Source organism: Nomascus leucogenys, chromosome 11, assembly GCF_006542625.1.
Source record: "Nomascus leucogenys isolate Asia chromosome 11, Asia_NLE_v1, whole genome shotgun sequence".
In the NCBI taxonomy this organism is placed as follows: domain Eukaryota; kingdom Metazoa; phylum Chordata; class Mammalia; order Primates; family Hylobatidae; genus Nomascus; species Nomascus leucogenys.
In genome coordinates this window covers 42,114,161-42,138,475 of record NC_044391.1, presented here as the reverse complement: position 1 = coordinate 42,138,475, position 24,315 = coordinate 42,114,161, and the positions used below count along the sequence as shown (strand labels likewise).

General features: G+C 36.3%; 1 protein-coding gene across 1 annotated transcript in view; it reads right to left on the bottom strand.

Moving 5' to 3' along the window:
* The window catches only part of ABCB5 (ATP binding cassette subfamily B member 5), a 155,065-nt gene that overhangs the window by 103,998 nt on the left and 26,752 nt on the right, over nucleotides 1-24,315 (bottom strand). Inside the window, exons 6-14 of the mRNA XM_003252628.2 lie at nucleotides 16,027-16,218; nucleotides 15,770-15,941; nucleotides 13,545-13,669; nucleotides 13,288-13,465; nucleotides 11,823-11,936; nucleotides 11,395-11,505; nucleotides 9,308-9,433; nucleotides 7,830-8,033; nucleotides 675-845 (exon numbers count right to left, since the gene is read on the bottom strand). Of these exons, the coding sequence (XP_003252676.1) occupies nucleotides 675-845; nucleotides 7,830-8,033; nucleotides 9,308-9,433; nucleotides 11,395-11,505; nucleotides 11,823-11,936; nucleotides 13,288-13,465; nucleotides 13,545-13,669; nucleotides 15,770-15,941; nucleotides 16,027-16,218 (1,393 nt within the window). The remainder of the gene's footprint in view (nucleotides 1-674; nucleotides 846-7,829; nucleotides 8,034-9,307; nucleotides 9,434-11,394; nucleotides 11,506-11,822; nucleotides 11,937-13,287; nucleotides 13,466-13,544; nucleotides 13,670-15,769; nucleotides 15,942-16,026; nucleotides 16,219-24,315) is intronic.

Genomic DNA, 24,315 nt, shown 5'->3' with positions numbered 1-24,315 from the left:
GCCTTGTAAGGGGTCTGAAGGCTCTGGTTTATAAGGGAGTCAGGCCATCTAGAAAAGTGTTCAATGATTTTTCATACCGCCACTGCCAACTCCCCTCCTAGATGCAGTGTAATTTGGTGCAGGGCCACAACTGCATGTGGCCTTGAGGTATGTGCAGTAGCTCATAGTCAGCAGGAGGTCAGGGTGAGGTTTGAGGGGCCAGAGCTGTTGAAGGGCGCTGGTTCAAGGTCAGCGATTCTCCACTTGAGGTGAAATTAGGTCAAAATGAATACCTGGGGGTATCCTAAAGAAGAAAAGTGGTCAGCGAAGAGAATCCCACAGGTGTATGTCGAAGAAGCAAAGGGTGGGCATGGTTATAATAGTGATGATAGTGGTGGGCCACTCTACGGAGGTGGAAAGTGCAAACCTCTTGGAATGGAGGTATAGACTGGATGATTGCTTATGTATCAGCCTCATATATATATTTTTACACCAACCAACCACAGCATCTCCTTCTCTCCTCTAAACCACTTCCTACAGCCATCACATAAGTTCTCACGTGGTTTAACATCCTGCCTTCATACCTTAAGAAGGGCTCTGAACTTGAGTAATCTACTACAGATCTATACTTTCTTGTACTTAAAAACAATAACGAACCAGGAGTATGCAAATAAGAAACGTTTCTGCTCACTTACCTTCTCCAGTGCAGTTTGAACAGCTGACTCACTTTCTGAATCCAGGGCAGACGTCGCCTCATCTAAAATCAGAATCTTGGGGTTTCGAACTAAGGCACGAGCAATTGCGATCCTCTGTTTCTGCCCTCCACTCATTTGAGCTCCTTTTTCCCCTACCAATGTATTGAATTTCTAATAAAAAATAGGAAAGAAGCACAGAAACAGAAGGCAGCGTGATCAAATGGTTAGAACAGGAAATGACAATCCTAGTTGTGTTTTAATATCAGCTTAATCAGTACTTCAATCTCTGGATTCTTATGTCTTTTGATTTGTTCTTTGGGAAAACAAACCACTGTAAAACAAAAAAGAGCCCAAAGAAGAGAGGACATAAGAAAAATTTGGCTAGGACTAAAATAAATTAGACCGCATTATAATCAAATGTATTTAGAAAAATTAATAATAATTTAAACTAATGTCCAAATCTCTTTTAGATATTTTTAGAATGTTTTGAAATCTTTAAAAGAATCACTGTAATACAAATACCTATTTTCTGCAGTGTTTATTAGCAATTTGGTATGGTACCCACAGTTTCCTTCCTGGGTACTCTGAAAAACAGCATGAAAAAAATTACTACCAAAACAAACTTTCCCCTAAAACTTATTTTCCATCTTGAGAGACTTTTTAGGTGTTCTTCTGATTTGTTTTAAAATAAATTTATCTTTAACAAAGTAGATATTTTGTCTTCCATATTTGTGGTAGGGGTAACTTCTAGCACCCAGGAAACATGGCTAGTAATACTCTACTGGGTTATATCCCTGATTCAAAGTTTATTTCTTCACGGAGATAAATTAAGTATTCTTTCTAAACCCTTAATTTCTAGAGATTGATCTTCACATTTAAAAAATCAGGCTTTTTGAAGAAATTTACACACAATAAAATGCATCCATTTTAAGGATATAACTCTATGAGTATTGACAAATGAGTACACCCATGTTACCACCACACCAATTAAGATATAGAACATCTGTAGCCCTAGTAAGTTTCCTTATGTCACTTTTTTCAGTCAAAACCCATCCCATGCCTGCAGATACCCCCGATTTGATTTTTATCACTATACATGAATTTTGCTGGATCTAGAACTTCATGTAAATGAAATCATACAGTATGTACTTCTTTGGCTTGTTTCTTTTACCTAGCATAATGTTTTTGATATTCATCCATGTTGTATCAGTTGTTCACTCCTATTTATTGCTAAGTAGTGTTCCACACAATGCGAGCTTACCTTGGGTTGCCAGATTTAGCAAAAACAAACACACAAGAAAACACAAAGCTGTTACATTTGAATTCAGAAAAGCAATTAATTTTTTTTAGTATAAGTATGTTTCATGCAATATTGCTAAAAAATTATTCATTATCTGAAATTCAAATTTAACTGGGAATCCAGTATTTCATCTGGCAACTCTAGATCTATCACAATTTGTCCGGATGTAGTGGTTCACACCTGTAATCCAGCACTTTGGGAGGTTTTGGTGGGTGGATTGGTTGAAGCCAGGAGTTTGACACCAGCCTGGGCAACATGGTGAAACCCTGTCTCTATAAAAAATACAAAAATTAGCCAGGTTTAGTGGCATGAGCTACTCAGGAGGCTGAGGTGGAAGGACTGCCTGAGCCTGGGAGCCTGGGAAGTCGAGGCTGCAGTAAGCTGAGATTGTGCATTGCACTCCACCCTAGGTGACAGAGTGAGACCCCATCTCGAAAAAAAAAAAAAAATAGATCTATCACAATTTGTTCATTCAACTGCTGATGAACACTTAAATTGTTTCCTATTTTTGGCTATTATAAATAAAGCTGCTATGAATATTCATGTACAAGATATTTTTGTGGACACGTTTTCATTTCTTTTGAATAAATACCTAGGAATAGAATGCTGAGTCATAAGTGTATGTTTAACATTATAATAAACTGCCAAATTGCTTTCTAAAATGGTTGTACTGATTTCACTTTTATTTGAATGAATGAGAGATCTAATTGCTTACATCATCACCAAAAGTTACATTTGTTAGTCTTTTTAATTTTGGCCATTCTAAGAGTGTAAAATGGTATCTCATTATCGTTTTATTTTAGAGTTCCCTGGTGACTAATAATGGTGCATATTTTCAATGTATGTATTGTTCATTTGATTCTTCTTTTGTAAAATGTCTGTTCAAATTTTCGCTCATTTTTGATTTCTATTTTTTGTCTCCTCATCAAGCTATAGCAGTTCTTTATATATTCTGGATTCATGTCCTTGTCGGACATGTATATTATAAATATTTTCTTGTGCTCTGTGTCTTGCCTTTTTGTTTTCTGAATGATGTCTTTTAAAAAGGAGGTTTTAACTTTAATACACTCCAGTTTATCTTTTTTTTTATAGTAATGCTTTTCAGTCTAAGAAACTTTTGCCTCTCTCAAAGTCACAAAGATTTTTTCATAAGTTTTAATTTTTGAAGTTTAAGCTTTACAATTTTGGTGCAAGGTCTATGGCAAATTAATTTTTGTGTGTGATATAAAGTAAAGGTCACATTTTATTTTTTCCACGAGGGTAACCAATTGTTCCAGCACCATTTGTTGAAAAGGTATTTCTTTCCCCCACTGAGTTCCATTGGCCTTGTCAAAAATTAACTGAGTAGATATTTGTGAATCTATTTCTGGTCTCTTTGTTCTATTGTACTGATCTATACAACCATCATTATGCCACTACCACGATCTTAATTGCTGTCTTAAAATTAGGTATTTAGATCCTCCAGCTTTGGTCTTTCTTTCAAAATTGTTTTGGCTATTGTTGGTCTTTTGAATTTCCAAATAAATTTTGGAATCAACATGTCAATTTCTACACATACACATAAAAACTGGTGAGATTTTGATTGATAAAGCACAATATTTATATATCAACTTGGAGAGAATGCAAATCTTTAAAAATATGGAGTTTCTAAATCAATGAATAAAGTACTTTCTATTTCTTTAGATCTTTTCATGTCTATCAGCATATTATAGTTTTTACTAGAAGACTTGCACGTCTTTCATTAAATTTATTATTAAGCATTTTGTCTTTTGATGCTTTGTGAATACTGCTTTTTATTTTAATTTCATTTGTAACTGTTGCTGTTATTTAGACATCTAGCTTTTTTTTGGGGTGGGGAGGTGCGGGGGAGCAGAGTCTTGCTCTGTTGCCCAGGCTGGAGTGCAGTGGTGCCATCTCAGCTCACTGCAACCTTTGCCTCCTGAGTTCAAGTGATTCTTCTGTCTCAGCCTTTCGAGTAGCTGGGATTACAGGTGTGCACCACCACACCCAGCTAATTTTTTGTATTTTTAGTTGAGACAGGGTTTCGCCATGTTGTCCAGGCTGGTAACAAACTCCTTTCCTCAAGTGATCCACCTGCCTCAGCCTCCCAAAGTGCTGGGATTACAGGACTTTATTTCAAAAAATGCCCAGCTGTTTTTTGAAATAATTATAGATACACTGAAGTTATTTATTTATTTATTTATTTTTGAGTGAGTTTTGGTAGTTTGTGTCTTTCAAGTAATTGACCCTCATCTAAGTTGTCAAATTTATAGGCATAACATTGTTGATAATATTTCCTTATTAACCTTTTAATGTCCTTAGAATCAATAGTCATGTACCTTCTTTCATTCCTGATACTGGCCATTTCTCTTCTCTCTCTCTTTTTTCAGCTTTGCTATAGTTATCCTTTTTTTTTTTTTTTTAATCTTTCCAGTGAACCAGCTTTTGGTTTCAATAATTGATGTTTTTCAGTTTTTGATTTCACTGATTTCTACTGTAATTTCTATTTACTTAGTCTTGCTTGTTTTGGGTTAATTTGCTCTTCCTTCTCTGGTTTATCTAGGTGAAAATTAGGTTTGCAGACTGTAGATCTTTTTTCTTTTCTGAAAATAAGCATTAAATACTATAAGTTTCTCTCAAAGCAATACTTTAACTATATCTCACAAATACTAATACATTGCAATTTCATTTTGATTTAGTTCAGAATAGTTTTTAATTTTTCTTGAAATTTCTTTTTTGAGATAGATATTCTTTAGAACTGTTTTTTGTGATTTTTCAAATATTTGTGTAGTTTACTTATATTATGGTCTGAGAACATATTTTCTATGTTTTCTATTCTTTGAAAGAGCTACAGTTTTGTTTTGTTTGTTTTGATGACCCAGAATATTGTTTATTTTAGAGAATGTTTCATGTGCACTTGAGAAGAATGTATTCTGCTGTTGTTGGCTGGAATGTCCTATAAATGCCAGCGAAATCTAGCTGCTTGATAGTATTGTTCATCTATATTCTTACTGATATTCCACCTACTTGTTCTATGAAGCACTGAAGGCCTCAACTAAAGTCGTGGATTTGTCTTTCTTCTTTCAGATGTATCAGTTTTTGCTTCATGTATTTTGAAGCCCTTTTCTTAAAGAATAAACATTTAGGATTATGTTTCTTGCATACAGGCCATATTTTTCTGTTTCTTTGCATGTGTGATTTTTGTAAATGATGTACTGAGTACTGTGATTGTTGTGTTGAAGAGGCTCTGAGCTCTGTTTTCTTCTGAAAAAAAAAAAAAAAAAAAAAAAAAAAAAAGACAGTACTGATTTTTGTCTCTAGTAGGCAACTCAAACACTGACTGATCTTGAACTTGTGCAATCTTCATTTTAGGTTTCCTTCGAGTGAATTTGTAGAAAGCCACATAACTTGGCAGAACACAACCTCCAAAACCTCTCTCCTCTGGGCATCTTGTCATGGCTTGGTCTCAGGGTTTGTTAGGGCAGGTAGATCTTACTCTAAGGTGTGGTCCTGACTCCTAAGGTGTGGCTTTTTTGGTGTTTTAGCTACTTGCCTGGGGTGTTAAAAAGGTGTTGATGTGATCTCTCCATTCCAGCTGGGCTGCACTTTCAACACCCCCACAGCACTGCCTGACTTCTATCCAGTGTTCTGCTTGCAGCTTTGTGGCTGCCACTCTCTGGTAAGCCTTGGGTAGGAAGTCTTATCCTCAGACAAGGATTCCTGAGGGATGCCCACACAGACATGGGCTTCTGCCCCTGCCTCATCACTACAGGTGATTTCTTATCACCTTTCCAGCTGCCCAAGCTGCCCTGAAATTTGATCTTTGCCTTTCAGCTCAGTGTTCCCAGACAGAATTCATGGAGTATCTTCATGAGATTCCTCTCTGTTAGGCATCAGTCTTTCATTACCTCTCATCCAATGCATGGAAATGACTACCCTTGGCCTCACATGTTTTATCCAATTTCATGGTTGTTTATGAGTGAAAGGCTAACCAGTATCAGCTAATTACTATACATTAATTTTAAAATCTGTGTATATTATAAGGGAAGTAATGTTATACATTTTTTTACAATAGCTTTCCCCAATTTTTTACCTACCTAAATTAGCCACTTCTGGAACTTTTATTCATTATTGTGCTTCCTCATTTTTCTGGTTAACTATGACTGTGGAATTTAGTTTTCATCATGATAAACTACTATCTTTAATTTATTTGGGATATATCTTCTGAATTTATTATTAGATTTATAGCAAGGGACATTTTTGTGTAGTATTTGGCTTTTGGTAAAAGCAAGTAGTAATTTACAGGGTATGATTTAAGAGGCACCAGAAAGCTCCCTAATTCTAAGTGGGAAATGAGAGCATTGATGTTTTAAGGAAATGAAGTCATTGAAAGGGGCAAAACGTCAACAAAAGGAAATGTGTTTTGCCAACACATTTAGAAGCACCTTAAATCTTTAATGATTTTGTTGCCCTAAATATGTCCTAATTATGATCCCAAATAATGGGGACAAGAGATAATTACTGACGTAACAAATTTTTTAAATTAAAAACCAAGAATAAAATTATTACAATCCATCAAGTGTGGTTTGTGAAATATGCCCATTAAAATAAACATTTCTGTTATTGTGACCCTCTGGGATGGTGGAATTTTATATGTATTTTAATTACAAATCTCATCCTTTTATATGTCACAAGGTGCTCCCCACAACAATTTCAGGTGATGCTGAGGATCTAATACTTTAGGAAATATTTTTTAAAAAGCCTTTATAGCATCCTATTAATTCTGAATACCCATTAAAATCTCATAAGTCTGGTTAGCAAGAATTTTAGCTTACTATATTGCTTTCCAAATATGATTTCACTTTTTTGGGGACTATATTGCTTTCCAAATATGATTTCAATTTTTTTTTTTTCCACAAAATCTCACTCTGTTGCTCAGGTTGGAGTGCAGTGGTGCGATCTCAGCTCACTGCAATCTCCACCTCCCAGGTTCAAGTGATTCTCCTGCCTCAGCCTCCCTAGTAGCTGAGACTATAGGTGTGCACCACCACACCCAGCTAATTTTTTCGTCTTTTTAGTAGAGATGGAGTTTCACCATGTTGGCCGAGCTGGTCTCAAACTCCTAACCTCAGGTGATCTGCCCACCTCGGCCTCCCCAAGCGCTGGGATTACATGCGTGAGCCACCGCACCCGGCCTGATTTCACATTTCTTATGCAATGTTGGCTTCCTGTGCTTTAAAAAATGATCAGTTTTTCTTGTGGTTTGTCACAGAACCAATCTGAACATCGTGTGTATGACTTTCCCACTCTCAGCCACAAGGTGGCCTCGCAAATAAACATTTTAGACGTAATTTCTCAGCTTGGCCTGATGATTTTGTTTCATATTTCTTTGTTATGCTTTAACATATCTTTCATTTTTTTCCTTTTCAATTGCAGAACAAAATATGATTCTTTTCAATCTGGCCTTTCAATGATGTATTTCTTCTTTTGGTTGTTACTATGCATTCTTCTCTACAGATGTTTCATACAGAGGTGTCCAATCTTTTGGCTTCCCTGGGCCACACTGAAAGAAGAATTGTCTTGGGCCACACATTAAATACTCTAATATTAACAAAGCTGATAAGATTTAAAAAATCACAAAAAAATCTCATAATGTTTTAAGAAAGTTTACAAATTTGTGTTGGACCGCATTCAAAGCCATCTTGTGCCACTGGTTGGACAAGCTTGTTCTAGGACAATCCAGAATTTAATCACACCCCTACTATTCTGCATCAGTTGTTGTTTCATTGCCTTATATTGGAATATTGCAGTGCTGCCACCATAAGCTAAGGACACAGGCTGCAGAGTGTACTCACATTAGGAAACTCCATGATAAAATCATAAGCATTTGCTTCCCTTGCTGCTCTCTCCATCTCTTCATCAGTCACATCATCTCGTCCATACTTGATATTGTTACTGATGGTGGTCCCGAACAAAACAGGCTCTTGACTAACCACTCCAATATGTTCTCGATAATGCCGCACATTTAAAGCTCTGATGTCATTCTCATCCACCGTGATCTGCCAATCCAAAGAATAAACCATGTTGTGATGCCTTTTACTGTATTGATTTTAGGGTCTTTCATACCAGACCAAAATATAAGCTGAGAAGTAGCATATTTTAGGAATCAAAGACTGACTATATTTTGATAAAATATTTATAACATATATATTGTCCATAGACTTTTTCTGGTAGATGGGCACCAACAAAACTGCAAAAGAATAATTGGCCTAAAACCTTGCCAGATCATCTGATTATCTTTATTCTAAGATCCACAAGTTAGATATTATAAAGTTATATTTTCTAGGTTCCACAAATGTTATTATGTAGACACATACAAAAAACTTCAGTTCTGGATGTGACCCTTAAATTTCTTCTAGGAAATAGCCTTCATTATTTCAACACCTCACACCTCTGCAAAAGACAAAAGTGTCTCCTATTCATTGCTGTACATAATAATAAGTGACCTCTGTCTTCTCCACAGGTGGTGCCATTGCCAATTACCCCAACATATTCCAGTGACAGAAGCCAGGGTTTGGTAATTCTAACTCATAGAGTCTCTATTTCTTACCAATCCTTGTTTTCTGTCAGGGCATGGATATTCTATGCAACTCTTTTATACACGTAACACTTATCTAATAATTTATGTAGTCACATGGGTCTAGGATACTCCAAATGAAAACTATGAAGTAAAATTTAAATAAAGCCAGGCTCTAGGGGAGTAGCTTTTCTTTTAAAGATAACCGTTGAAAGTTTGAACAGAAGCATTAAGAATTAATCACTTTTGAATATCACTGTCTTATCCTCTATGCCACTTACAAGGCTGAGAAAGTTAAGCGCAACATTGTAAGCTCCAAGAAAAAAAAAAAGAAAAGAAAAGTGGAGATGTTTTCTACATCATTCTTCTGGGACAAACTTTGAAGTTCTTGATAGATGCTGGGTACAGATGTTAATATTCTATTTTTCTCCACAACATTCCCTCCCTTCTAACATACGATATAATTTACTTATTTTTTTATTGTCTGCCTCTGATAATTAGAATGTAAACTTCATGAGGGCAGATTTTTATCTGTTTTATTCACCTAGGTATTCTCAGAACCTAAAACAGTGCCTAACACACAGTAGGCTCTAAATAAATATTTGCTGAGTGAGTGGATACAAAGGAAAGAAAACAATATGGCTTCTCTCCTAGCTCTACTGTTGAAAATGAAAAGTTACAGAGCTGCTGCGAGCCCCCTGCAGTGTTCCAAATTCCATTAGGTGGACTGTGCATGGTTTTGCTAGCTGCACTTACAAAGCCATCATCCGGATCATATAACCTCTGCAGAAGCTGGACTACCGTACTCTTCCCACTGCCATTGGGACCGACCAAGGCAACCGTCTCTCCAGACTTAATTCTGAGATTCAGACCTTTCAGAATCTATTGGAATGTATGGAGGGAAAATCATAAAGCCACAATAAGAAGACGATGGACACATTTTCAGAAAATGAATATATAATTATAACCAAAAACAAATTCTTCTGTGGAACTTAAAAACAAATTTAGATCTTGTTATGTTTGTTTCATGTACATGTATAATAATAGCCTGAATAACTTCTGAAAATAGTAGTAAAGAATCTATCATTATCTTTCTATGTAAAGAGGAGAACTAAATTAAGAGTACTTCAGAATATTAACTAGTAAACTGTTCACATTTTCAACTAAAATATTTTATATGAATTTTGACTATCAAGTTAATGAAAGTCTTAATTTGTAACAAGTACATGAGATCTTGCCAGATATTTTCACAAGCTATTTAATGAAGCTCCTCCTTAGAACATACTGACATAATTGCAAAGCATATTCTAAAGTAAAACAGCTGGCAGAGTTTCTTAGTGGCTCCCGATAGATGAGAGTTTATCATTAGAAACCTTGGTGGTCTCATGGTGACCCAGGAGGGAACATTTTAAACATTTTCTCAACGACTGGGGTTGCTACAGCATTTAGTGTGCCAGGGATCTGCAACGTGAGTGAAGCCTCACAATAATTACCCTCTCGAAATGACAACGGTGATCCTGTTGAGAAATTCTCACCTATCTTTGCTTGCATCTGTATGTAGTTAGCCCTAAACAGGAGAATCTCCCCTTGAATTCTCTTGCTTTGATCTTACCATTTGTAAAGCAATGGACCCTTTGCATAAGCCAAACATAAAACCTTCAAAGGGCCAAGCCGAGAAAAGTTCTCTGAAGGAGGTGAGAGATCAGGGACCACCAGTAGGAATACCTCTTCTCACACCTGCACTTTTACTCAGATTTGGTTTCTGGTCGTTCCTTGAAAGAATTTGTTTTATTTATTTAAAATAAGTGGACCCCCCCAAAATTTCATTCTTTAGTTTAACAAAAAGGGTTATGTTTCAAAAGTTCATTTTAAAAATAGTTGTTTAAACCCAAAGAACACTTTCCCATGCAATATAGTGGCACAATTGGTGCTGAAGTCCCTAGGAAGCCAATCCAAATACAGTTGCAAAATGTAGTTTGAAATACTGTACAGTTAAGAATAATGGTGGAAGTCAATACTATTCCAACAATGGTAATTGGTAATTAAGTAACAACTTTAAAAAATAAAGAGCTTTGAAAAGAGAATTTCAATCACAGTTTTAATCAGAAAAAAATAAGGAAGTAGGAATAGGTAGGTCTTTATATAAATTCTGTAACAGACATTAGAAATTGATCACATTAGTAATTTTATCTATTTCACTTAAAATCATGTCTTTTTCTATGAAGCAAGTGTTTTATTAGTAATTACCTTGTGCAATATTTAACAACGACTACTTTTTTGGTAAATACTCTAATGAAGTGGAAGGGGGAAGATAATAAAAAAGACACACATTTTCACAAGAACTTGTCAAAGGCTGAATGATGGAGTAGGATAAACTGCGTGTGTGTGTGTGTGTGTGTGTGTGTGTGTGTAAAGGTGATAAAGTACTAGCCACAATTGCTGGTGCAGTAAACGCCCCAGGAAAGGAAGAAGGGAAAGGCACATGTGCATAATTCTCCTAGTTAGAGACCAGGGGATTAAAATGAGTATGTTGAGTGGGGTAGCACCTAGGAACCACCAATAGGTGGCAGCATCAACCCAAGACATTTAGGTGTGTTCCCAAACCCAGAGTAGAAGAATTTCACGGAGCTGAAAATGCGTTAGTCAGTTGAATATAGAAAGAATGCTGCAAAATATAACTAGTTGATCCAGAGTTATCTGTCCATTATTTATCTACCTCCTCAAGTCTCTAAGCAAAGTAGCCAAAATCTTGGTCAAAGGGATCCTAAGTAATCACGTCAGAGAAGATCTTGGCCAGTAGAATATCAGAAAACTGCACAATCGTATACTTTGTTTTAACCTACCTTGATAGATGGTCTTGATGGATAAGTGAAAGAAACATTTTTAAATTCCACAGTTCCTTCTATGGATTCAGGTTTATATCCAGCTGTGGAAAAGTTATCTATGCTGGGTTTCTTGGAAAAACAAAGGAAATATTATAAATCTTCAAAGGAGTAAGCTGACAGTCTCTACACTTTAAAAATAGTTTAAGGATGGTTTTCTTCCACAACAGTTTCCTTTCTGCTTTAGAAGTGCATTGAGTTAGACATGAAGTTTCAATACAACACAATCTCCTCTTAGAAAAGAATTAAAGGCAATCTCTCTTTCCCATAAACAACTGACCAACATTAAATTTGTCCATCCTATGGTTTTAGTGAAACAAGTGTGCAGGTTTTTTTGTCTCCTTCTTGCAGTAATAATAGTTATTCTTCAAAGCAATAAGAGGTCTTACCTTATCAATAACCTGGAAAATATTAAAGGCAGCTCCTCGGGCTATCGCGAAGGTTTCAAAGTGAGGGACTGCTGCTCCAATGCAATAACTACTATGGATTACACTAAAGAAAACCTACAGGAACAAACAAAATGATATTTAGCTTTCTGCAGTTATATAAGAAAGACAATCGAATATAATATATAATTATTGGTTTAGGCTCACAGAGAGATATTAGAGGAATTAGGTAAGAAAGAATGGAAGATATGACCAAATAAAAAAGAAACACAAATTAATCCAAGTATCCTTGGCCTTTTCCTAATATGGAACAACTTTCGATTATCTCATAGTCTTGTGGTTACCACCTGCTGGGATATGTGACCAGAAAAATCTGCTGACTGAAGTGTGCTGGCCATGTATAAACCCCATGGTGAGTTGCACTCCCCTCCTTGCTGGGTGGCCCCTTGAACTTTAAAAAGAAAAATTCAGTAGATTTCATTGGCTCAGAGACATTGTACTGTTTTCACTCTAACTGTTTTTGAATTTTTGTATTAGGGGACAGCTGTCCATTTTAAGACAGACTCATCTCTGCAAAAAGTCAAATAAGAAAATAATCCCTCAAGCTAGGAGCTCTTATTCCTATCATATAGATGAGGATGCTTAGGCTTAGTAAGCCGGTTACCCAGCCACACACAAACTGAGGAGCAAGGATGAGTGAAAAATCCTTCATACTCACATTTCACTTTATATAAAATAAATGAATAGCTAAAAGTCTTAATTATTAATGCCTCAAATTCAAAAGATGAATCTAATGGAAAGAAGAGAAATCTATATAGAATGGAAAGGCCAAACAAGGATCAAAGTATAAAGAACAGATCATTTTAGTTCCTCAAGACAAATGTTTCTTAATCCTGAACTTATCTGTTTATTGTTGTAACTTAAGAGGATAAATGAATAAATTATTTAACACATAACCCATAGGAATTTGAAAGTCTCCAAACTGTGATATTGGGCAGAGCTATATGTAGTCTGTTTTTTAAATTACTACATGTTGAAAGGACAGAGGAAGAGGAGGTGAGTGCAAACTCTACAGACCATTTCCAGAGAGAAGACATTTAGCAAGGTGAATGCAGAACGCAATCTGATCTCAGCCCAGATGAAAGGAAAAGTCTCATAAGAGAATGGCCTTTTTCACTGCTGGATTAACAAAACTCAGTGTATCTCCCAGTGGGGAATTCAATTATGATTCTTCCAAAAGCAGAATGCAGATGCTTGACACAATGAGGACACTAAAACATGCTGGATGAATAAATCCTGTCAATTCGTAACTATAATTTAAAGGTGTATACAGATAATTTGAGGGAAACAAATATTTGTTTATTAAAAACATTCATCTTTGAATATTCGTCTTCAAGGAGGAATTTTGGCTAAACTAGGTAAGGAAAGATTATCCAGGCCAGATACCTTGTTCTCAAACAAGACTTACAGCAAGAACAGTCCCGATGGTATATCCAGGTTCTCCATTAAGAATTAAGGAGGTTCCATACCAAAAAGCAAGTCCATAGGTTCCGTTCATAAAGAAGTACACAGCACCAAGAGACAGTTTTGAAGCTATAGCCCTTTTTATGCCAAAATCCTTTGCATCTTTGAGGTTCTGTGTATACCTTACAAAAACAGAACACAACTTAATAGCCACTGGGGAAGATAAAACCAAGCATATTTTGTTATTTGAAAAGGACAGACCTTTGAAGTTCTTTCTCCTGGGCCCTAAAGGCTACGACTGTTCGGATTGATGACAAGGCTTCTTCTGCCACAGCCCCAGCTTTGGAATAGGCACTTAATTCCTTACTGGTCAATGAGATGACCATCTGTAATAAACCACAACCACAGTTAAAAAATGACTGTGCGTAGTAATAATGTACTGATCATTTAAGTCAGGCAGAATTTGAATTCTAAGTAGCCTAATGGTATTTTTTTAAACTCTATCTCTGTATTTTCAAATTTGTCTTCAAATACTAAGAGGTAAGATTTCAGAGAGAAAAGGGAAAATATCACTATTGGTGACTAGACAGGTTTACCTGATTTTACATGCCCTTTTCTCCATTATATGTCCCATTTAATAATCCTTTTACAATTTTGTCATTGGCACAACAGTTCCACGAAAGGGAACAGCGGGGATACTGCCTTCAGAGCTGTTAATTCATAACTGCTGCCTATTCGCATAGTAAGCCTATCCACCTAAAAAACATATTCCACATAATAGGAGCTGATTTTATATAAGACAAGCTTGGATAACTGTTAAAGTCAGAGAGTAGCAGAAGCTGAGTAATACTCATTATATTCTGAATTCACTTACTAAAGATAATTATTCCTATAGGATATCACTAGAGGGGAAACACCACCTGGCACAAAGCCTTGTATTTAGAAAGTATTTAATAGATAATTGTCAAGTTGAATTGAAGGAAGCTAGAAACCATCCACTCTGGTATCACATCACTTGGATAACTCTGACCTTCACCTGCTTCCTCTTCATGATCAATGAATACAGTAATAGAATTTAGACTACCCACTGCTATTCCTTTACAACCCCTTGTTTATTTCTCTTCTGTGGACAGTTAAAGTTCTGATCTTAGTAATTTACTGCAGGCAATCTTTCTACTGAGGTTTCCTTCCTCATTTCAAATAAGCTGAGGATGAAGATTTTGATAAAGGCTACAAAATCAACACTCAAGTCACCCTAAGTAAAGACGTGCTGTCCAAATCTCCAAGCCTGTTGTTACGGGATTAGCTCATTATAGAATATTTTTCTTGCTGAAAATTCTTGTTTGGTTGAATTAGTATATTGTTAGCAAATAAACTCTAGACATTTTATGAATTGGATTTCCATAAAGAACAATTCGCATTGCCAAATTTAAAGCACTGTGCCTCCAATCTGGAAGATGAGTATATACACTGGTAGAATTGCCAAAAGATATGATTTGAAGAGTAATATTAGAGATACATTTGTTGTTTTTAGATTTCACAGAGTATTGCGTTCAAAACCAGGCTGTAGATAAGATTACAATTTTGTGGTATACTTACAGCAAAACAGTGCTAAAAGTGTAATTTAGAATGCAAATACATAATTTGTTTAAAAAACTGAAACATATTTGTGTAGTACATAAAAATAGATATTAGCAGAAATTTGAAATGTAATTGAAAGCCTTATCGAAATATAAACTTGGCTGGGTGCTGTGGCGCACTGGCCTGCAATCCCAGCACTTTGTGGGGCTGAGGTGGGCGGATAGCTTCAGCCCAAGAATTCGAGATCAGCCTGGGCAACATGGCAAAAATCTGTCTCTACAAAAAACACAAAAGTTAGCTGGGCATGGTTGCCTATAGTCCCAGCTACTTGGGGGGCTGAGATGGGAGGGTGAGTGGAGCCTGAGAAGTTGAAGCTGCAGTGAAACGTGTTTGTCCCACTGCACTCCAGCCTGTGTGACAAAGTGAGACCTTGCCTCAAAAAAAACTTTACATATATATATATAAACTGTAAGAGGATGATATAAAAAGGTGTTTATTGTTTTAGGATTTTCTTATTCCATTCTACCCAGTGAAATGAATTGTAACACATTTATCTGGGAATTTAGAACAAACAAGCCTGTCCCAACAGCAGCAACTAAACATCACATGTATAATGGCATCATACTTTATCCATGCTACCACCTGAATTTGTGTTAGACTGCTAAATGAAGAGAAATGTTTTTAATGTTAGTAAGGTATTAAAAACATTTCATTTTAGCCAAATAACTTGAAGATAGAAAGGGGATTAATGGTGAACAAAATCAAAAGTGTTTGTGGTATATAATATCCCTTTTGTAGTTTGGGACATGGCAAATGAATAGAAAAGCCATTTTTGGACAAACTCAGTGAGTCATTTAGTCCATACTGCTGCTTCCATTCAATATTGCATTAGCCATCTCACTTACCCTAGAACACGCTGCCGCTGAAGCCATTATAAGAGGAGACGTGGATAGAGTCACTAGGGTGAGTTTCCAGCCCTTCACCAAACCAACTGCCAGGCCAATCGAAAAAGTAGACATGTTTTGGAACAACAGAGCAATCTTATCTCCAATACCATCGCTGATTTTGTCAATGTCACTGAAACAAGCAAATAAATGTAGTTAGGTCATTTACATGTCACATATGAAAACAAAGCTAATGTACTACAATATCATCCTCTTACTCCGTCATGCGAGTGTTAAGTTCACCGATGTCACAGCTATCAAACCAGCCGACGTCCTGTGCCAAAACTGAGTGAAAAAACTGTTTTCGAATCCTCTTGGTCTGTCGTGCTGCAGTTATAATCCAAAAGGAAATCTGTATGTAACCAAAAATCAAGGCAGCAACACCTATTCCAACATAATACAGGGTCAACCTGAAGAAAGAGTATTAGAATGTGAGACTGAAGCGCAACATTTTTTCTCTTGTTACACACAAAAAAATCAATCACAGTATTTGATTGAGGAAATTTATGCTAGAACTAGAAAGAGAACTAAATATAACATGCCATGAGAGTGAAGTACATTGAATGTAATGATCTAGGTTTCCTGGTAAAACATAGAGTATATCTTTTACATTATTATCAGAAATTAGTATTTTAAAACATTCTTGCTCTTATGTCTTCTTTCAGTATTTTTAATACTTTCATATGAAAAATTTCCATTGAGGCAATCAAGGTAACTGTAGGTGGAACTGGAGGGTAAAAAAAAATGATAGTAGTCAAAAGCATTTGATAAAAAGCTTAAAAACTATACATAGTCAGCCCCAAATTCAACTTAAGGAATTCCCCTTAAGGTAATATATACAAAGATTCACCTATATAACTGGTCTTTGTAGCATTTGTAACAATATAGAAAAGCTGAAAACAATCCAAATATTGTACAGTAGGAGACCAGATAAGAAATGTAATTATTTAATAAATGTATACTGAGTGCCCACTATGTGTGAGGTTCTAGAGACACAGCCATGAGCAAGATAATAAGTCTTCCAATTCTGGCAGGAGGCAGACAACACACAACGAGAAAAAAAAATAGATTTTTCTAGGAAGGAACTAAACAGGGTGATAGGCCACAGAATAACTGGTGAGTAAACATGGGTTGGGAGAGCTAGTGCAGATAAATAGAGTGGTTAAGAAAAGTTTCTGTGAGGAAGTGATATTATAGCTGGGATCCAAAACGTGAAATTAAGCCAGCCATAAAAAGAGCAGGAAGTGCATTCCAGGGAGAGGAAAAACATCTCTCCCAGGAGAGACTGAGTCAGAAAAAAGTTGTTTAGCATGTTCCAGAAACAAAAGAAGTCCAAAGTGGTAGGAAATAATGAGACTGGAGAATTTGGCGTATTCTAGGGTTTTTACAGTGCATTGTTCATGTTTTATTCCAGGAGAAGCAGAAGATCTTTGGAAGATCTAAGCATGGGATGGCATTATCTGTTCAACTTTTTAAAAGACTACTCCAGCTTCTCTGTGGAGAACGGATGAAAGCAGAAATAATGGAAGCAGGAAGTTCTGTTAAGAAGCTATCGCCATGGCCAAGGTGAGAAGAATGGGGGCCTGGATGAGGATCATGGCGACCTACATGAAAAGAAGCAGACAGATTTTAGGTGTATTTTGGAAACAAAAATTGCCAGACTAATGGACGCCCCCAACAAGAACAACCAACCTTCTCTGCTAGACACATGACTGGGAAGACTGTCAAAACAAAAAGCTCCATTCCTGCCTCCAATGACACCTATCTTGAAAAAAGAAAAGTCCTTTCCATTCAATCCTCTAGATTATGAGAATTTGGCCTGCCTGAAGAGCATCAGATTGTACACCTCACCTTGAATGAAGTAACTTTCATGATCCTTGATGAGAAGAGAGAACTTGAACAGCTGTTACAGGTAAGCCCCCCTTTGCCTATGAAGATGCTCTCTCTACCATGGGGATCTAATCAGTCACAGTCTCCTTCAAGCATACTGTAGACCCAGGATGTTCAATTGCCACCCGTTTGCCCTAGCATGGATATTTAGATTTCTTAGTGCTTTATAGTTTATTTGCCTTTTGAAAAAAGATGGGATCTCGCTTTATTGCCCAGGCTGTCCTCAAACTCCTAGGCTTAAGGGATCCTCCTGCCTCAGCCTCCTGAGTAGCTGGCATTGATGGTACATAACACTGGGACTACAGGTGCACACTAGTGTTTTATTGTTTGTGTGTGTGTGTGTGTTTGTTTGTAATAATAAAGTAATCTTTGTTTAATAGATTCTTCCTGAAAAAAATGCCAATGTATTGCATATGAGGAATGTAGGAAAGGGAGAAATTAAGAACAATTTCTTAGGTTTTGAGATGAGCCAGCTGGTGATGAGGGTATCACTTACGATGCAAGAGACTGGGACAAAGATAAGATTTGCAGGACACAGAAAGAGTTCAGATTTAGACACGTGAAGTCAGAAATGCCTGTTAAACCTCAAAATGGAGATCAAGTAAGAAGCTGAAAATGAGAAATGGAAGCATGAGAGAGGGGGTCTAGGCCAGGGATGTGGATTTGAAAGCAGTAACTTATAGACAGGTGGTAATTAAAACAAAGGGGCTGGCTGAGAACACCCAGGAAGAGGCAGAATTAAGTGTAGGTAAAGAAGAGAAGAGAGCCAAGGACTGTTAGTGACTCTGCAAAGATGTAGCTTGGGATGAAGAGAAAGAATCTGCCAAGAGGCCAGCGAGGTAGTTGGAAATCCAGGAGAGTGAAGTACCAAGCAACACAGGAGAGGAAAATACAATTGATGCTCATTATTTGAAAATTCTGTATTTGCAAATCTGCTTCCTTGCTAAAGTTTTTTTTCTAAGTCCCAAGTCAATCCGTGTGGCGTTTTCCTGGTTATTTATGGACATGCACACAGTGGCCAAAAATTTGGTTTGCCCAATGCACACGTTCCCAGCTGAGGTCCATCAAGGCCCGTACTCTGCCTTCTTGTTTCAGCTTTCGTACTGTAAGCAAGTGTTATTTTTGTGGTCTATGTAGTGCCAAGTTCTTCTCATTTTTGTGCTTTTTGTTGACGATTTTCCTGTTTACAATGGTTCCCAAGCATCACGCTGAACTGATGGCTAGTGTTCCTTAGTGCAAGAAGGCTGTGATGTGCCCTATCTAGAAAACAGGTGTGTCAGATAAGTTTCATTCAGGAGTGAGATATAGTGCTGTTGACCATGAGATCAATGTTAAAGAATCACCAACACATATTGAATAAGGTGTCTTTTAAAGAAAAGCACACATAAAGTGAGGTTGTATATTATTTGGTTGATGAAAAGTTTCTCACCAGAGGCTCACAGGATCCTAATACTGTATTTCTCCTAAGAGTAATCTTCAGAATTTGATAATTCAATTTTCACAGAAACTTTAATAGAACATAACTATCATAAATAATTTACTGTGTTTTCTAGTAAGATGGACTATTCAAGGATAGGATGGAATACTACTACAGGCTTAATACAAATCATCTTGTTGAATTTTTTTTGATTATTATTATTATTTTTTATTTATATATATTTTTTATTATTTTACTTTAGGTTTTAGGGTACATGTGCACAATGTGCAGGTTTGTTACATATGTATCCATGTGCCATGTTGGTTTGCTGCACCCATTAACTCGTCATTTAGCATTAGGTATATCTCCTAATGCTGTCCCTCCCCCCTCCCCCCACCCCACAACAGTCCCCGGAGTGTGATGTTCCCCTTCCTGTGTCCATGAGTTCTCATTGTTCAATTCCCACCTATGAGTGAGAACATGCGGTGTTTGGTTTTTTGTCCTTGTGATAGTTTACTGAGAATGATGGTTTCCAGTTTCATCCATGTCCCTACAAAGGACATGAACTCATCATTTTTTATGGCTGCATAGTATTCCATGGTGTACATGTGCCACATTTTCTTAATCCAGTCTATCGTTGTTGGACATTTGGGTTGGTTCCAAGTCTTTGCTATTGTGAATAGTGCCGCAATAAACATACATGTGCATGTGTCTTTATAGCAGCATGATTTATAGTCCTTTGGGTATATACCCAGTAATGGGATGGCTGGGTCAAATGGTATTTCTAGTTCTAGATCCCTGAGGAATCGCCACACTGACTTCCACAATGGTTGAACTAGTTTACAGTCCCACCAACAGTGTAAAAGTGTTCCTATTTCTCCACATCCTCTCCAGCACCTGTTGTTTCCTGACTTTTTAATGATGGCCATTCTAACTGGCGTGAGATGGTATCTCACTGTGGTTTTGATTTGCATTTCTCTGATGGCCAGGGATGATGAGCATTTTTTCATGTGTTTTTTGGCTGCATAAATGTCTTCTTTTGAGAAGTGTGTGTTCATGTCCTTTGCCCGCTTTTTGATGGGGTTGTTTGTTTTTTTCTTGTAAATTTGTTTGAGTTCATTGTAGATTCTGGATATTAGCCCTTTGTCAGATGAGTAGGTTGCAAAAATTTTCCCCCATTCTGTAGGTTGCCTGTTCACTCTGATGGTAGTTTCTTTTGCTGTGCAGAAGAATTTTTTTTTAATGTTGTAGGGAAAAGGTTTGCAACAACCAAATAAAATAAATGTAAGATGAATACACTGAAAACCACAAGACATTATTAGGAGAAGTTAAGGAAGATCTAAATAAATGAAGAGACAATCCACGTTGATGGATTAGGAGACTCAGTGTTGTTAAGATGACTATCTTCCCCAAATTTATCTATAGATTCAGTGCAATCCCTGTCAAAATTCTCCTGTGTGCTCCTGCAGAAATTAACAAGGTGATCCTGTTAGAAATGTAGAGAACTCAGAATAGCCAAAGTAATTTTTAAAAAGAAGAACAAATTTGGAGAACATACACTTCCTGAGTTTATTTATTAAAACTATAAAACTACAGTAATCAAAACAGTGCAGTACTGGCATAAAGACAGACATATCAATAACTGCAACAGAGCCAAGAGAACAGAAACGGACCCTTACATTTATTGGCAGTTGATTTTTAGCAAAGGTGCCAAGGCAATTCAATTGAGAAAAGATTATTTTTTCAACAAATGGTTCCGGGACAACTGGATGGCCACATACAAAAAAGATAAATTTAAACCATTACCTCACATCATTCACAGAGATTAACTCAAAATGGATCATAGACCTAAGTTTAAGAATTAAAACATTGCAATTTCAAGAAGAAAATGTAGAGGAAAATCTTCATTGTCCTGGGTTAGGCAAAAAATTCCCACACCCAAAAGTGCAATCCATAAAATAAAAGCTTAGTGAATTGAACTTTACCAAAGTTAAAATCTTTGTCCTTCAAAAGAAACCTCTAAGAAAGTGAACACTCTGACAGATGAGGAAGAAATATTTGCCAATTGTATATCCAACAAAGAACTTGTAATCAGAATTTATAAAGAATTCTTACCACTTAATAATAAGATGAATGGCACAATTTAAAAATAGGTAAAATATTTGAATAGACATTTCGCCAAAGAAAATATATGAATAGATTAAAAAGTACATTAAATGCTCATCATTGGTCACTAGGGAAATGCAAATTAAAGTCATATTATAATACCCCTTCATACCGACTACAATGGCTGTAATAAAAAAGGCAGACAATAACAAGTGTTGATGAGGATATGGAGAAACTGGAACCCTCAGACACTGCTGGTGGGACAGTATAATGGTGTAGCCACTTTGAATAAACAGTTTGGCAGTGTTTTAAAGAGACAAACCTAAATTTACCATATGACTCAGCAATTCCAATCCCAGGTCTACTCAAGAGTAATAAAAACATATGTCCACACAAAGAAGTGTACATCAATGTTCACAGAAGCATTATTTGTAAATAGCCATAAAGTAGAAACAATCCAAATGTCCATCAGCTGGTGAAAAGATAAACAAAATGTGATACAGCTTTGCAATGGATTACTACTAAGCAATAAAAAGGAATAAACTACTCCTACCTGTTACAACATGGATGCACCTCAAAAGTGGTATGCCAAACAAAAGAAGCCAGGCACAAGAACCTTACGTATTATATATTTCCATGCATCTACAATGTCAGTAATATGCAAATCTTTTGAGATGAAAAGCAGATAAGGAGTTGCCTCAAGCTGGGCAGGGGAATAGGGATTGGTTGCAAATGAAGATCTTTGTAAGAGGATAAAAGTGTTCTAAAAATATTGTGGTGATGGTTGTACAACTCCATATGTTTACTAAAAATCATCAAGTTGCATAATTAAAACTAGTAAATTATATGCTAAGTAAATTATACACCAACAAAGGTATTAAAAATCATATAAACAGTATAATTGCACTAAAATTATATATATACCACTATACATGTAAACATACTATAATAATATAAACAGAAGTTAATGTTTTTATCTATTAATGGTAGGATTATGTATAGGTGATTTAATTGTCTTCTTTGTGCATTTGTATCTTTTTACATTTTCTAAAATGAAACTATGATTTAATCAGAAAAAATAATTTAAAATAATTTTATAGAAGCACTGACTCACTTTTTAAAAAACTATTCCTTACAAACAAACAAACAGAACAACACACTCAAGTTTTCCACATGGAAGAACTCTACTTATTAACTCCACGTTCATCTGGTAATCAGACTTCCAAACTACCTGGGATCAAGAAGAAGAATTTTAGTAGCCCTAGAGCCCAGGCAATTAATTTTGCATCAAGAAATGAAGCCACCCTTGAGACCTTAGCTTTCTGATTCCAAAAGTCACCCACATTAAGGTTGATTTAATGGCTTCATTTATTGAGCACTTACTATATGTTAATCTAACACGGAGTTGGCTGTCTAGTTTGCCCCTTCTGTTTCAAGTCGGTTGTGCTAGATACATTAGAAATAGCAAAAGAAAAGGATCAAGTTGCTTAGAAGTTCATATAAAATTAAATAATCAAGGCCTGGAGCGGTGGCTCACGCCTATAATCCTAGCACTTTGGGAGGCCAAGGTGGGTGGATCACCTGAGGTCGGGAGTTTGAGACCAGCCTGACCAACGTGGAGAAACCCCGCTTCTACTAAAAATACAAAATTAGCCAGGCATGGAGGCGCATGCCTGTATTCCCAGCTACTCGGGAGGCTGTGGCAGGAGACTCTCTTGAATCCGGGAGACAGAGGTTGCAGTGAGCCAAGATTGCGCCATTGTACTCCAGCCTGGGAAACAATAGCAAAAACTCTGTCTCAAAAAAAAAGAAAAGAAAAAAAAGAAAAAAATTAAGTAATCAACTTTTGGCAGCAAAAGAGGAGGCATCATATTGACCAGCAGTAGTCCTGGCACTATTTAGTCATTCCAATCTGGAGTCAGCAAGAAAAGATTCAACTATTTTTAGAAAAATTTTCTGAGAAATAAGACAGAGGCATAGACTTAACGTTAAAATTATAAAGCTGAGTCATTTTCTTTGGAAAATAACAGGTAGAATAGAATTCTCTAGTTCCTGATTATTACAGATGGAAGAAGTACTATTACCTTATACTCAAAAAATTATGCAAATCAATGAGTCCCCAAAATATGTTCATTAAAATATTAGTTCCACAGATGCTAATCAGTTTTAGCAGAAATAAATTAGGTTCCATAATCAAATATTAGTAGGTTTGGAAAACTTGGATTAAACCAAGCTAACTAAATGAAGCCTTTACTACCCGTATCTGTCATGTATGTATCCTATGTATCCGATAGAAGGCTGTCATAGATAACATTTTTGAAACCAATTTGACTGAAGTGTCTTCTTTAATATGTATCTCAAATATTTCAAAAATATTAACATACTGAATACATTAATAATTATAATTAATAATAATGCACTGAATATTATAGGTAATTCCTTCCTTCCTTCCTTTTTTTTCTTTTTTTTGTTTTGACGGAGTCTGGCTCTGTTGCCGAGGCTTGAGTGCAGTGGTGTGATCTTGGCTCACTGCAACCTCCAACTCCCAGGTTCAAGCGATTCTCCTGCCTCAACTTCCCAAGTAGCTGGGACTACAGGTGCCCGCCACCACGCCCAGCTAATTTTTGTATTCTTAATAGAGATGGGGTTTCACCATGTTATCCAGGATGGTCTTGAACTCCTGACCTCAGGTGATCTGCCGGCCTCAGCCTCCTAAAATGTTGGGATTAGATGAGGGAGCCATCGCAGCTGGTCTCAGTAACAAATTTCTTATTATTTAAATAAATCTTAAAAAAAGAAATAATAGTATAACAAGAACTATAGAAGGTAAGTATATTTCCTTATAAATTTAGTAGCCCTTAAATAACTGTACATAGACATATCTTTTCATCTTATTGTCCCTTTTATTGTCTACTCTTAAACAGATACTCCTATTAAAAAATTTTTAAACTTTTTGTAAAAAAAAGTACACTTCGTAACTGTACATCGGAACCCTGCTTTAACACTGTAAGACCAAAAATTCAGTAGAAAACACTACCCTAGATCCTAATCAAGAATTTTCAAAAGATTCAATGTAAAGAAATTTTATGTAAAA